Consider the following 14614-nt stretch of genomic DNA (forward strand, 5'->3'; position numbering starts at 1 on the left):
CGGCGGGGGTGGGGCGGGGAGGGGGGCGAGGCCTCGACGTGAATGGAGGCTCGCCCGCCCATCATCCTGCCGGGTCCTCCTATTGGCCGCCGCCGCTTGGCCTAATCCTTCCATCTCACGGTCCTTCCCCGCTTTCGTCATGCGTGCAGCGCTCAGTCCGCGTGCGCCTCCGCGCAGAAACATAGTCCCCACTTCCTCCCCACGCCCTGGATTCCTCGAAGCCCGAGAGTGCCGCTGGAATCCCATGCTCCGGAGAAGGGTGGGCGCAGCGGCCGTCCGGGCGCTCGGGAATTGCGAGCGGCGGGCACCAGGGTCCCAGCCGGCAGGGGTCCGGCGGAAGGATTCGCTGCGACTGCCGGGCGGGGTGAGGGGCGTGCCCTAATGGGGGCGGGGCCCGGTGGAGGCGGGGCCTGCGGCGGCGCGGGCGGGGGGCGGAACATGTCTCCCGCCGCAGGAAGATGAGGCAGCGGCGGCGGCCGCGGGCGTAGCGGGCCGGACCGACCGGACCCGACGCGGCGGCGGGCACCCCGGGTACCGCGCACGCCGCTCCGCACGCCGCCGGCCGGCAGCCCCTGGGCCCCGCGCGGGGAAGGAGGGGCCCGGACCCCCACCCACGCGCGAGCCCCGGGCCGCCGCGCGCCCCTTTGTCCGGGGGGGCCCTCCATGCCGCCGCGCCCCGCCCGCCGCGCGCCCGACCTCGCCGCTCAGGTAACCGGCTGGGCGCGGGAGGTGGGCGGCGGGCTGGCGGGCGGGCGGGCGTCGCGCCGCGCGTGCGCCCTGGAGTGGTCCGGCCGCGCCGGCGGGCCGTGGGGCGCGGGCCGGGCGCCGAGGGTGCGGGCGGGGCACGGGGCATTGTTCTCCAACTTTACGCTCTCGTGGGGGCCGGCGGCGCGCAGGCCGGGCGGCTCGGGCGTCCCTGCGCGCGAGCGGCCACTTGGCCAAACTTTGCGGCTCCGGGTGGGGGGGTGCTCTGGGCAACTTCGCTGGGGCGCCCCCTCCCCCAGGGGGCCCGACGGGCGCGGAGTTGGAGGGGGAGCGGGCGGAGGCGAGTCCTTTTGTCTGCGCGGGGCCCGGGCCGCGGCGCGCACCGCGGGCGCAGGTTGGAAGACTGGGGGGGGGGGCGCGAGGAACATCTGCTCCGCGTTAATGCGGGGCGCGGCGGCCGGCGGAGGGTCGGGCGCCCCAGCTTCAAAGGGCCCCGCGCCGCACCGCCTGCACCGGCTGCGGGGGGAGGGGGGAGTGGGGGGGTGCTTCCCTGGCCTCTTCTTACCCCTCCCCCCAAGAAAGCTGTTTTGTGGCCCCCTTCTTCGCAGAAAGTCGGTTTCAAGAATCCCTGAGCCAGTTTCAAACACCTTCCAAGTCCGCTTCAAGTCCCCCAAAGTGCTCTTGGCACCCCAGAAGTCTCTCAGAGCCGCCTTGAAAAAGCCTGTTTCAGGTCCCTCCCAATAAGTTTGGCTCAGCCTCGTTTAACCTTGGTTTCTGGAACCCCCCCCAAAAAAGTTGTTTGGAACTCCTTTAAAGAGTCATTTTCAGATACCCTCAAAAAAGAAAAAACTTGGTAGAAGAAGGGGGTGGGTACGCAGGGATGCCCATTTTCCATCCCACCCCCTCATCTGGCAAACAAAAGGGAGAGGGTTTTTTTTCTAAAGTTGGGTCTCCCTCTCGACCTCAGAACCCCCACCCACACCCTCACTGTGGTTTCGCCGCCCCCACCCACACCCGGGGAACCCTGCTGTGCCTTGAAGTTCTCTTTTCCCGGGACGTAGCCTTTCTCGGCTCCATTTTCTGGGGGTCGGAGGGGGCGGCAGGTGGATCCCCCATGCAGACGCCCCGATGAAGTGCGGGTCGGAGGAGAGGCTGGTTTGGGACTCCCCTTCCCCCTCCTCCAGTAACAGGAGTCAGAGATGTTTTCAAAGTTGCTTAAAAATAATTCCCGGATACATCGTGTTAATGAAGCCATCTCGGGTGTTTTTTATCTTTTAGAGTTCGAGTTGTTTGTTTTTTTTTTTTGTAGGAGGTGGGTGGGTGGCGGGAGGTGGGGTAGAAGAGTGGGGAAAACTTTGGGGTCTGCCTCTTTAAGAACACCCCCCTTGCGGGGCACCCCCTATTAATTTTGGAAATGGGGTAGGGGCTTGGCTTCATCTCTAACTTTTTTCACTTTAGATTTGGGGGTGACTGGGCCTCCAGCTGTGACAGCTGCTGAGAGGGGAGGGGGTCACCAAATTTCCCCAGGGGGCGGGGCGTGGGGAGGCGGGGGTGGTTGGAAACCGAGACGTGGTGAGGAGGGAGAGGGGCGGATCTGGCCGCCGGGCACAGGGGCCGCTCGCCACCTCCCGTCCCCAGTTAAGTTTTGCAACGTGACTCCCTGGTGGTCACTCTGGGAGTTACGGGAGTTTATATTCACCCCCACCCCCATTGTTTACCCTCCGCTGGCTCAGGGGAGGGGTCTCTACAGTCTCCCCCCATGCCAGTCCTGGCTTCCCTGCCCCCCACCCGCATAATTTGGGAGGAGGAGTGAGACCCCTTCCATCAGGGCCCTTGCTGACTCCACGGGGAGCTAAAGGGGTGCTCACACTCCCTGTGACCCTGCCTCCCCCCATCTCCCGTGCCCCTGGGACTGACCGTCTGTCTGTCTGTCTGTCTGTCTGTCTGCCTGCCCAGGGCTCTGTCTAGTCCTGTGGTCCCTGCCCTGGCCGCCACCCTGCCCTTGGAGAATGAACCAGCCACCCAGGATGGCGCCCGTGGGCACAGACAAGGAGCTCAGTGACCTGTTGGACTTCAGTATGGTAAGGGGGGCCCGGACCTCAGCATCCTTAAACCCCGAGGTACCTGGGGGCTTGGGCTATGGGGACCTTTGATATGCGAGGAAACAGGCCTCCAGAGAGAGGGGTTGCCCTGGCTTCTGGTTCCTCTGTGGTGAAGCAGGGCGTGCTGTGCTGGGCTCTGAGGCCACAGCTTGGCCTTGACCTTCTCATCTGTGGGATGCACAGTTGGGACCCTCAGTCCGGTAGGCAGACAGGTGGTCCGGTCTATCGGGGTTCCCCTTCAGGACTGGGCAGACACAAACTGGTCACAGGCAGTGACAAGGGTGTGAAGCCGCCTTGCCAGGAGCTCTGAGTGGGTACCAGGCTTGTGTCAAGGCCCAGGGAGCAGTGCCTGACATGTTTCCTTGTTGGGGTGTGGTTTGCCTGCCCTCTTCTTCCCCCAGCCTACCAGGGATGGGCAGCCTGGCTTGGCATGCTCCTTAGTGCCCCCTTTCAGAGGTCTCAGTTTGTCCATCTGTGCAGTGGGATTCCCTGGGGGGGGGGCTGGATGATGGTCAGTATTTTCCTCGCACTATTCAGGAGTTTTGCTTTTCCTGTTCTGGCCAATTCCCCGAATTTTGCCCCCACTTTCAGCACCGTTGGGGTTATTGGGGGTGTGTGTGTGCTTTCAGTCTGAGTTTGTTCTCTGGTGGGTGCAAGCAAGGCCCACAGCGGTCTGTCAAAAACAAAACTCCCAAACCGAAACACCATAGTCCCTCCAACCCCCTTGCTATGAAAAGCAGCCTTCGGGCCATAGGGCCCGGCCGGAAGGACCGTGCCGGTATTTTTAAGCCCTGGCTTATTTTCGTCTCCCCGGCTGAGTAAGCAGGGGCAGCACACTTGTTTTGTTAAAACTGACAGGTCACGGGCTGCTGGCCTGGAACGGGGTGGGGGGTAGAGGGGTGCACATAGGTAACCCCCTGCAGGATAGGCCACTCAGCCTCTGAGTCCCTCCCCCACCCCCAAGCCCTGAGTCACTCCCTCCCTGCCCCCTTCTGCCAGAGGCTATAGATACCCCCTCCCCCTCCCAAAGAGATCTCCGACCCATTTCACAGATGGAACTGAGAAGGGTGAGGAGCCCCACTGTAGATCTGGGCATGCTCTCCCGGTCCACACAGCAGCTCAGGCCCCCTGTGGTCCTCACAGCCACCCAGCCCGCCTGCCCTGGGGGAGCAGGGACGTGGGGAAGTGGGTGTCGTTTCTTCAGAAGAACTGGCCGGTCAGGCCTTGAGAAAAAGGAGGACCAGTGTGGATGACCAAGGAGAAAACCGAAGTCCCGTGGGTCTGTGTGCCGGAGATGGACTGCTCAGCTGGAGGCCAGCAGTTCAAAACCCCCAGCCCCTCCTGGGGAGGGGGCGGTTCTGTCCTGCTCTGTAGGGTGGCTGGGAGTCAGACTGGACTGGATGGCCCTGGGTCTCTTCCAAGGATGGGGCGTTCCTGCCCAGACCTGCTGCTCTCTGGCTCCAGGGACTGGGCAGGAACAGGGCTCCTGAGGTGGTTTGTGGTCCCAGGTCTTTGGGGGCGCCCAGGGGGTGGGCTGGCCCCTGTCACGCTCCCATGTCCACTCCACGGCCAGGAAACAGACTGTGGGGGTGGGTCTGGGCAGACCATGAGCCCAAGGAGCTCTTGGGACACAGCCTACTACCTTTGCGGCCAGTGCCACGTCAGCTTGGCCCCCTGGGGCCGAGGCCTGAACTGATAAAAACCGCTGATCTCTACCCCTCCCCCACTGTGGCTGCTGACCCCAGAGTTGGTTCCCACCCGCGCCCCCCCCCCCATGTATTGACTCGGACTAGCCTCCCCCAGCCCAGGACTCCGTTTCCCCAATGACACAGTGAGGCCTGGTGTGCGGGGGGCCCGCACTGGGCTGGACCACTTCAGTGAGGGACACACCCACCCCTCAGCGAGGGCCGGGAGCCCCTGCTCTGGCTCCCACGGAGGGGCCTCAGTCTCCTTTGGAGAATGGGGGCGTGGGCACATTTCCTGTCAGGCCATGGCTGGTTTTCGGGGCTGTCAGCTGCTCCCCAGCAAGATCTGTCACAATTGTATGGGGACCTCACCCGGAGTCTTAGAAACCTGGACCCTCAGGGCAAGACCAGGGGTGTGTTTTGTTTTTTCTGTGGCAAAAGGGTTTGTTGATGTTGGATTTTTCCGGTTAATGCTGCTAAGCTGTTTAATCTTCAAGGATTTACTGAGCAGTGGGGAGGAAGGGAGGGGGAGGGAGGAGGGAGGTGGACCCACATCTAGGGCCCAGAAGAGCCACTGGGGAAGCTGTGGGGTGGGGGGTGGGTGGGAGGGGACGGTCTTCCCCAGTCCCTCCAGCTTCTCTCAGAACCCCTAGACCCTATCCCAGCCCGCCTCCACTTGCTGCCTCGCTGCGCCTCAGTTTCCTCTAGCCCTCTGGGTGCTATGAGGACCACTGAGCTCATACCCCAGCCTGGGACTCTGTCTGCCTTCCCTGTGGTGGAGTCCTGGGCGCGGCTGGACACAGTGGAGATAGCAAGCTCCCTCTCTGGAGGGCGCCTCCTGGCATGACCCACCTGTTGCCTAGTCTGTGCACTTGGCTTATTTATGCAAACCTTAAAGGAAAGTTTGTATCTGTTGCCATAAGCCCCCCCACCCACCAAACAGTATGAGGATCTGGTGGGCTCTGCAGGGTCCAGGTGCCCGCCTGCTGGGACACCCGGGGGGGGGCTGTTTCCAGGGGCATGGTGCCAGGGCAGCATTTCCAGCATCAGCTGATGGGTGCAAATCCTCAAAGGGTGGGGGGTCTTCATCTTGGGACAGCCCTGGGCCTCTTCTGGTTTTTACTTGGGATGGTGATGTGGGGGTGACAGGCCACTGCTCCTCGTGTCTGTGATTGGGTGGCACCAGGGTTCCGAGCAGCGTCAACAGAGCTTTCAGACTGAGACCCGCAGCAAAGGGCTGGTGACTGGCTTCAGTCGCGGGCAGTGAAAACCCTGAGTCTCCCAGCGGTGGGCGCGGGCCGTGGGTGGCAGCCAGTAGCCCCAGAGGACGAGGAGTCGGAGTTTGCTGTGTCCTGCTTGGTGATGTCACCATGCCGGGCAGCCATCATCGTGCTCTGACCTGGGGTTTCCAGTGCCAGGACAGCCTTGGTGCCCCAGGATTTGCCTGCCCCCTCGGGAGCTGCTTTCCTGGGGTCTCCTCCCAGGCTTTGGCGTGGTGAGAGAAGAGGGGACCAGGGCCGGGGCAGACCTGTGTCCTGACCCTCCACAAGCATGAGGCATGGGAACGGTGGGAGGCTGCCCTCACATCTCCGTCTCCCTCCCCTCTCACAGATGTTCCCGCTGCCCGTGGCCAACGGAAAGGGCCGACCCACCTCCCTGGCGGGCACCCAGTTCCAGAGCTCAGGTAGGACATGTTCATCGAGGGCGAGGGTGCACGGGGTCGGGCGTGGGCAGAGGCAGCCGAGGCACCCTGTCTGGGTGTGCACGCCTTGGGTGTGAGGGGTAGAGTCTTGGGGGGGACCCCAGGATCAGGTGCCCTCAGCAAGGATGGGGACGAGGACTGGGAAGCCCCATGAGGAGACACTGGTGCTGCTTGGAGAAGCGCAAAGTCGGGAGATTGGCGTGAGGGTGGGGTCTGGTGGGGGGCAGCGGCCCGGGTGGCGTGCACAGGCCTGGGGGCAGGACTTTGTGCCTGGAGGGTCTGAGCAATGCAAAGGGGCCCTTGTGGTGGCAGGGGACCAGGACAGGTGTGCAGGGCGCTGGGGTCTCTGGAGGACTTGGACTGTGCCACTGGAAGGTGGTGCGAGTGTCACTGGGGTCTGGTGTCCTCAGAAGCCCTCTGGGGATGCTGCGGGTTGGGTGTCAGAAGGCTTGCCGCAGGTCATAGTGCAGAACCACCGGCTCCTGGGCCGAGGCCTCACTCACCCTGTTGCTGTAAAGTTTCGCACCGTGCAGACTGCGTGGGGCTAAAGGGTTTTGAAGCCTGCTCCGCAGCAGTGGGTTTGCTTTCTGGTGTTGGAGAGTCCCCGGGCCCCTGGCGTGTGGCTGCGACAGTGGGCGGGTTCCAGCAGAGCTGCAGACTGGGGGGAGAGGAAGAAAGGCCCGGAGATCGGTTCCTGAAAATCAGCCAGGGAGACTAAGTCAGGGGACTTGTGGGTCTATGCCCTGGGGTCTCTCCGGAGCGGGGCTGACTTGGTGAAGGCTGTAGCAGCCTCTTGGTGTCTTGGGAGCTCTCAGCACCTGCCTGGGGTGTAAGAGAGGCTGGGGCTCCCAGCTGTGCTTCTAGGACCGGAGTCTGGGGGCATGCTCTGAGGGAGAGACGGGGTGCTGCTCCTGGAAGTTGCCTGCCCGCCTGGCTGCCCTGCCCTTGCCTGCCCTGAGGAAGTGGCCACAGGCCGGCTGTGTGGCCTGGACATGGAAAGCCCCGAGGGCCCCTACCATGCTCCCCATGCCAGGGACACTTCCTGTGGGGGGATGGGAGGCCTGGGGCCTATGCCCTGACTGGGTATGGGGAGGGGTCTTCACTCCCCCGCTGTCCACTTGCCCAGCCCCACTGTGGACGGCTCTGGGCTTGGGGTGTCTGAGCCCCGGTTGCTCCTGAGAAGTAGGGTACCAGGCATCTCTTCCCAGGCACCCAAACCTCCCCTGGAGCCCCCCCACCCCCGTGCCTGCTTACCGTCCTCCCCCTCTCAACACACAGCCCACTCCCCCGAAATGCAGTTTGACCAGAAGTTGGAACTCGGAGTCTAGAGGTCAGTGTCCCTGAGAAGGTGGCCCGGGGCGGGCCCACAGCTGTGCTGACAGCACCCAAGTGCTTAATGGTGGGCCGGGCATATCCTCCTCGTGTCTGGTCTCTCGCCAGCTTGCTGTGGGGCACAGACCCCGGCCAGGGGGAGCTCAGAACACTCCGGAGGCCACACGCCTGGTCTTTGTTCCTTCGGGGGAATTTCTGCAAGTGACTCGGGGAGCTGCCTGGGGAAAGCTCTGGGAAGGACAGCCAGGTGGACCCTCCCCCTCCCCACACCCATGGCTGGGAGCTCTAGTGTGGCCGTGTTTGCTCAGACAAGCTGAGTGTCTTCTGGAGCTGGTTGGCTGCAGGAATATTCATTTTTCTTCTTTGACCTATTTCGTGTCCTGTCGCTGCTGAGAATACACAGTGCAGGGCCCAGGCCACTCCTGGCGGCTTCTGCGTGGTCTGTTCTTTGCTGTTCCGCCATCCTTGCCCTCCTGCCTGCACTGCCTCTCCGCCGTGCGTGTCCTGTTGACCCTCCATGGGCTGGCCTTGGGCAGCGGCCTTGGTGCAGTTAGGGGCACACGCGGTCCCTCTCCACTCCAGCCTCCTCCTAGTAGAGTTGACCTCTTATTTCTTTGGGGCTCACTTTTCTGTTTCTAAATAATGCGGGATTTCCAAAACCTGAGAAGAAAAGTCGGGACACTCCTGTGCACTGTGGACGTGTAATGTGCACGACAGCACACCCGGGGGGGGGTCTAGGTGTGCATGTCCACAGTTCTTGATTCCGGCTCCCTGCGCCTCCATGTAACAGAACTGCGCTGCTCCATTGGGTTCTAGGTGGTCCTTGCCCAGGCAGGGATTCACATCTCCACCATCAGAACCCACACAGCCCCTCCCTGCCCTCTCCCCAGCCCCCTATCCCAAAGCACTCCCTTGAGCTTTTGTGAAAGGCACTTGGTTGTGAGACTGGGATGGAAGTAGGGGCATCCAGAGCAGCTCTGATCCCCGAGGCTCACCCAGGCTGAGTGAATTAACTGAGAGCTTGGTCCTTTGGGGACTGTTAGCCGGCCAGTGTTTGCAAAAACAGTGTTGCTGTCGGTGGTGACTGACTGGGGCTCTGGGCACCGTCTCTCCAGCAAGCTGTGCCCGGCTGTTGATGCCACGTCTGCAGCTTCGCTTTCTAAATGGTGTATGTCTCTGTCAGCTAGACTGAGAGGTGGAACCCTGTAGCCATCCCTGGTAGCCCAACTAAGAGCTGCCCTTTGGGTGCTGCTGGGTAAGCAGCGGGCTGCTAACTATAGGCTGGGTAGGACGCCCCAGGGCGAAGTTCTTCTCTGTCCTGTAGGGGTGCTGTGAGTCGGCCTTGGATATTTTGGGGGACCCACCTTTCTCAGGAAAAGTAGCCAACCCCCCCACCCCCCGCCTTTCATTGAGCCTTGGAGGGTTGGCCGTTTGGGCCTGGTCCCCTCCTTAGAGCTGGGTTCTTGCAGTGTTGAGTCTTGCAGGCCTCCTGGGAGGTGATGGGGAGGGACCCGGAGCTCCTAGGCACTGACCTATGGCCCTGCTTGTATCCAGCGCTGACCCCCATCCACTCCAGCACTCCTCTCCATTGATAGGTAAGCAGTAGCTCACGAGGGTCGGGCACTTTCTAGTTCCTCTGGTCTCAGGTAGAGGTGGCCTCGTTTCGGGGAGAACTTTAGCCTCTGATTCTTGGCTTTCCCTTTTTTTTGTTTGTTTCCTTTGTTTTGGTGCAGATGAGTAGAGACCAGTAGTTGTAGTTTAAGGCACCCCCTCCCCCCCCTTTAACAAAGGACCGAATCATCTGCCCACCTCCTGGTTTTGGCAGGAGATAGGGGTTCATTTCTCAGTCCTCCATCTACTTTTTGTTCTTAAGACCTTGGTTCCTCTGCCTGCTGCTTTATCCTTCTCATTGATCTGCCCCCAAGGACTGCTTCCTGGCTGAATCAATACTGATCGATCGCCTGCTTTCCTCTTTTAATCTCGGCTCCTCCTCCTCATCTTAAAGCTACCCTGTTGGGTTTTGAATCCAAGATCTGGTTTGTCTCTTTCTGTGCTCTGTTAGAGTCAGAGGGCGGTGCACTCACTGCCCTGGGGTCCTTGTTGACTCGGCCAGGCTGCAGGTGGAACTGCCCCTTGGGGTCCTGAGACTGCAGCTCCACGAGAAGAGGAGGAAGCTCCGTGGTTTTGAGCGGCGGACCTTGGAGATCGCAGCCCAAGGCACAAGTGACCATTCTGCCCCCGGGGCTCCGGCTCCGAACCTTGAGGGGGATAGCCACTGTGACCACGCCCCGGCAGTCTCAGTGATACCAGGTTTTCACTCTGAGCTCTGCTCTTCACACGAGGGGCTTCAAACAGACGGAGAAAAAAAAGTGTTGTCCTTGGTGTGTTTACAGACTTTCAAGTTGGGATGGAATGTTTCTCTCAGTCTTGCCTTCTAGCCCCGGTGGCACAGGGGTTTTAAGTTGGCCCTCTAACTTCAACTTCAGCAGTTCAAATCCACCAGCCGCTCTGAGGGAGGGAGATGAGGCCATCTGTTTGGTAAAGCTACACACCCTCTGAAACCCTAAAGAGCTCTTCTTCTCTGTCCTGGAAGGTCACGTGAGTTGATTTTTTTAAACCGGGTGTGGCTGGACTGCTGCTCCTGTTTGGAAGGTGCAGGGTTTTCTTAAATTCTGAAACGGGTGTTTACAAAGCAGACCATGGTTCATACAGTCAGTGAAGCATACAGACAGTGAATGAAGCTGCCCATTGCATTGTAACCCTTTCCATGCACCCTGCCGGGCCCCACCTCCTCCCGTGTTTCTGTCTCTCCCTAATCCTTTGTGCTTCGTCTGGGGTAAAATGCTGCCCTTTTGATCTCAAATGGTTGATGATTCTACCACTGAGGGACCTGCAGTTTCGGGGCCACCATCATCGTCTTGGGGGGCCCCACCTGCTATTTCTGATGAGCAAACCTGGTCCCCCTTTTTTTAAATTTTGAATCTTGTTCTACATGCCCCACCTTTGACCTTTTCCTGCGATCCCTTCAGAGCAGTAGGTAGAGGTCACCGGGCACCATCTAGTTCCTCTGGTCTCAGGTACAGAGCTTCTTTCTGTAATCTCACTGAAACATGGGTAGGGGGATAGGGGCGCCCTGCTAACTAAGGGGTTGGACCCGGCATTCTGCATCAGAACATCAGCCCTGCATGGGACAGGTCTGCTCTGACTCGGGATGAGGGACCCCCTGGCCCGGCAACACATGCCGGCAGCTATCCATCTGTGACAGACACCTGCCCCTCAGCCATAACCCATGAGCCACTTGAGGCTCCCCCTCTTCCCCTCCCTTGGGTTTCTGTTTGTGGGTGCTGGGGGCTTGGGCAGGTCAGGGACCTGGGGGTCCGCGCCGGGATGGGGCCAGTGGGTGAGCAGCATGCTGTGCCTTCCCAGACACAGGCGTGTGCCTTCCCTAGCGGCACCTGGCACATTGGGGATGTGTGTCGACCCTTTATGGGGAGTTGGGTGAAGGTTTACAGAGCAGGTCATCTGTTTCCCTTCAGTGATTTGTACACATTTTGTTCCGGCCCATTGATTGCAACCCCCTCAATGTTCCCTCATGCACGCCCGCCGCTGCCTCTGTTTCCTGTTTCTATTCCCTCCTCCTGCGACGCTCTGAGCTCTGTCCTTCTCACTGTGTCTCACGATCTCCTGCTGCCCTCAGAGCTGGCTGGCTGGCTGGCTGGTGAGTTTCCTTGCAGACCTGAAGGGTCACTAGGGGCCAGACGTAGCCCTGGGCCCACCAGTCTCTGTCTGACCCAACCAGGAAGCCTGATTCCGAGTTTTGTACCACCCTCACCCGCTCTCTCCCAGACCTGTTCTGTTCGCACAACCGCCTCTTGATCCCCGGGCGAGTCCCGCCGGAGCACAGTGAAGTGTTCCTGACTCCCCATCCTCCTCAAGGCGGTCCACGGTTCCTTATGGTCCGCACAGCCGAGCGCCTTTGCCCAGGCCGTCTTCCTGGTCTTCTCCACGTTGAGCCGAGATCCATCTGACATCAGCCGTGGTGTCCCTGATGGCCCACGTCCTCTCCCGACTCCGCCCTGGACTCTGGCAGCTCCCTGTCAGTGTGTCGCAGCAGCAACAGGTACTGGTTGCTAGTAAGCAGAATGTTCCCTGTGCGCGACACCAGCGATAACGTTCTCTAATTCTGTGAAACGGGCTCACGTACAGATCTCTTCCCGTCAGTTGGCCCGGTGGCTGTCTTCCAGACTCCCTGGCACAGATGAGTGGGTGCTTCCAGTGCTTCTTGGGCCTTCTGAGACCTTTTGGTGGGTGCTGCGTCCCACCCTGCAGCCTTGTGTTTGGCTGATTCTCTCGCTGCAGCTTGGCCTTCCTTCAGCACCCGAGGCGCTCTTGCGGACGTGAACTGGTACGTGACTGTTCTTTCCATCTTCTATGGTTGCTGCATGGCTCACAACCAGCAAAGCTGTGCGTCGGGAGTGCGTCCTCTCATCGCACTGGTTCCGTCTACATGCTGAGCAGATCCTCAGAGAAGGTGGACTGTATGGAGAGGAGCGGGCCATCAGGATCGAGGAAGGCTTCGTAACCCCTTGCGGTCTGCAGGTGACACCACCTTACTTGCTGGACCGGAGGAGAACTTAAGTCTTCAGTGTGAACCACAGCTTGGTGTACAGAAGACCCAACCCTCACAGCTGAGCTGGCCCATGAGGGCACATGATGCAAATGGAGAAACGCCGAGGGCTTTGTCTCACGTGGATCCGCAAACGGCTCACGGAACAGCAGTCCAGAGATCAAAGGATGGGTCGTACTACGTAGATCTGCACCAGACCTCTTCAGAGTATTCGAAAACAAGGATGTTGCTTTGAGGACTAAGGTGTGCGTAACCCAAGCCATGGCATTCTGCATTGCCTCATATGCCCGTGAAAGTTGGACAGACCCGACGTAGAAGAAGACATGCGTTTGAATTGTGGGGCTGGAGGAGAGTTGTTGAATGTACTGTGGACTGCTAAAAGGACAAACAAATCTGTCTTGGAAGAAGTCAGGCCAGGGGGCTCCTTAGAGGCAAGGAGGGCAAGGCTTTGTCTTACATCCTCTGGCCATGTTGGGAGGGACCGGTCCCTGGGGAAGGAAGGAAGGCCTTGACCATGTAGATGGACATGGTGACTGCCGCATCAGTGGGCTCAGGCAGAGGAACAGCGGCGCGGGCGGCTCCTTCTGTGGGGCGCAGGGCTCACTGGGGGTCGGAGCCCACCTGGTGACACCTGACCACAGCGACGCCCAGGGCCTTCTCCTGTGACCCCTGGCGGCGGTGGTGAGGTGAGTTTGCCTGGTCTCCGAGCCGTGGGGACCGGTGTCAGTGTCGCTTGCCCGTGAGCCTGTGGACCAAGGGCTCTCACACACCTTCGGTCTTCCTCCCTCTTCTTTGCTCCAGACGAGGAGAGACCAGTAGTGGTGTCTACGTTCAATGTCCGTCTCTTGCCCTTTCAACTCCAGAAGTGAAGCCGCTGCTCCCTCTGCAGGAAAGTGGAGGAAGGAGCTCCGTGTGGGAATCTGCCCCCACCCCACTCCCCCACCCCCTTTGGCATGAACACTGTAGCTTCCCTGAAGCATCGCTCTTTCATGTCAGTGTGAAATCAGCAGTTTGCTGGGTCCTGTGAAGGAGCTCTCTGGTGTCACTGTGCTTTCGGATGGGGCTGGGATCCACAGGGCCCACAGTTCAAAACCACCAGCCGTTCCTCGGGAGAGAGACTTCTACTCCTGTGGAGGGTGACTTGTCTCAGAAACCCACAGGGAAATTCTGCTCTGTCCTATAGGGTCTCTGAGTCTGCGCCCAGGCAGTTCTTTTGCGTTTTGGGTACATGTGTGTGGCCCAGTCATCTCTCCTCTGCCACTTACTTCCTGTGGGATCTTGCTCAAATCCAGACCCTTTCTTCCTGCAAACCTGGTCTTCCGTCGGTGAAATGGGTCGAAAGGTAGGAACGGAGAGACTGCTGGGGACTGTGGCTGTTACTGCTGACGGGGAGTCTCTGTAGTCAGTGTAGGTGTTTGCTGATATCAGGTGGATCTTGGCTGGAAGGAGAGAAAGATGTTTGCTTGTTTCAAGTAGAGGGAGATTCTGAGACACACCCAGGACCACCCCCCAGCCAGGACTGGGCTCTGGGCTTCTGTGCTTCACCTCACCGGCAGTCTCCTTTACCCTCACTGACACACACCCCTCGCCCAGCCCTGTGTCCACGCCTCCAGCGAGGGAGCCCCCCTGAGGTGGTGGCCAGAGCAGGCGGGTGGGATGGGTGGTCTGTTGTGAACCACTCTGCCCTCACGACTGATGTGTCCAAAGCAGAGCCGGTGCCTCTCACAGCGACCCCACAGGACAGGGTGGAACAGCCCCCGTGGGTGGGAGTAGAAGCCCTGGCTTTCTTCTGAGGAGCAGCTGGTGGTCTCAAACTGCTGACCTTGCGAATTGCAGCCTGGTGGGTGACCCAGCGTGCCATCCTACGGGTCTGCGTCCCATCTCCTTAGAACAGGGCAGATGTTGTCCATCGGGGCTGCAGAGCTGAAGAGGGAAGGAAGCATGTGCCTCACGGGACTGTAAGCCTGGCTGTCACCCACCTAGCCCGGAGCCCTGGAGGCATGGTGGATCCCAGGGAGCCTAAGGAGCTGGGCCTCAGGAACCTGGAGGCACACCAGACTCGCCGCAGCCGTGCTCCCCTTGCTCAGGGCATGCTGACTTTGCCTCCGTTTGGGGCTGCCTTCCCAGACACCGAGGGCAGTAGTGAGTGTCTGTCTCTAGAAGGTGGACACCCCGCTTTCTCTTGCCTCCCTCCAGTGCTGCCGAGTTGATGGGGACTCACAGCAGCTGTGCAGGGCAGAGTGGGGCTGCCCCTAGGTTTCCCAAGCTGCATACCTTCAGGGGCAGACAACCTTGTCTCCCAGCACCCTCCTGGGTGACCACCAGAGACCTCAGCTTTCTCTAGGAGTCGAATAGAGGGGTGCATCTGTCTTTCAGTGGTGACTGGTTCCGCTTTGCATCATTCCTTGCTGATAGGAGGCTCTGGCTACCAGCCAGTCAAGCGAAATGGGTTGGGAGAGGG

General features: G+C 60.3%; 1 protein-coding gene across 4 annotated transcripts in view; it reads left to right on the forward strand.

Moving 5' to 3' along the window:
* The first annotated feature begins 418 nt into the window (after positions 1–418).
* TCF3 (transcription factor 3) overlaps positions 419–14614 on the forward strand; it is a 29243-nt gene continuing 15047 nt past the window's right edge. For 2 of the 4 annotated variants that reach the window (XM_075544497.1, XM_075544504.1), the window contains exons 1-3: positions 419–708; positions 2662–2786; positions 6104–6176. In XM_075544497.1, the coding sequence (XP_075400612.1) occupies positions 2715–2786; positions 6104–6176 (145 nt within the window). In that variant the 5' untranslated portion in view covers positions 419–708; positions 2662–2714. The remainder of the gene's footprint in view (positions 709–2661; positions 2787–6103; positions 6177–14614) is intronic. The other 2 variants (XM_075544478.1, XM_075544487.1) reach the window with 1 other exon arrangement.

The sequence above is a fragment of the Tenrec ecaudatus genome, chromosome 1 (assembly GCF_050624435.1).
Source record: "Tenrec ecaudatus isolate mTenEca1 chromosome 1, mTenEca1.hap1, whole genome shotgun sequence".
Taxonomy (NCBI): Eukaryota; Metazoa; Chordata; class Mammalia; order Afrosoricida; family Tenrecidae; genus Tenrec; species Tenrec ecaudatus.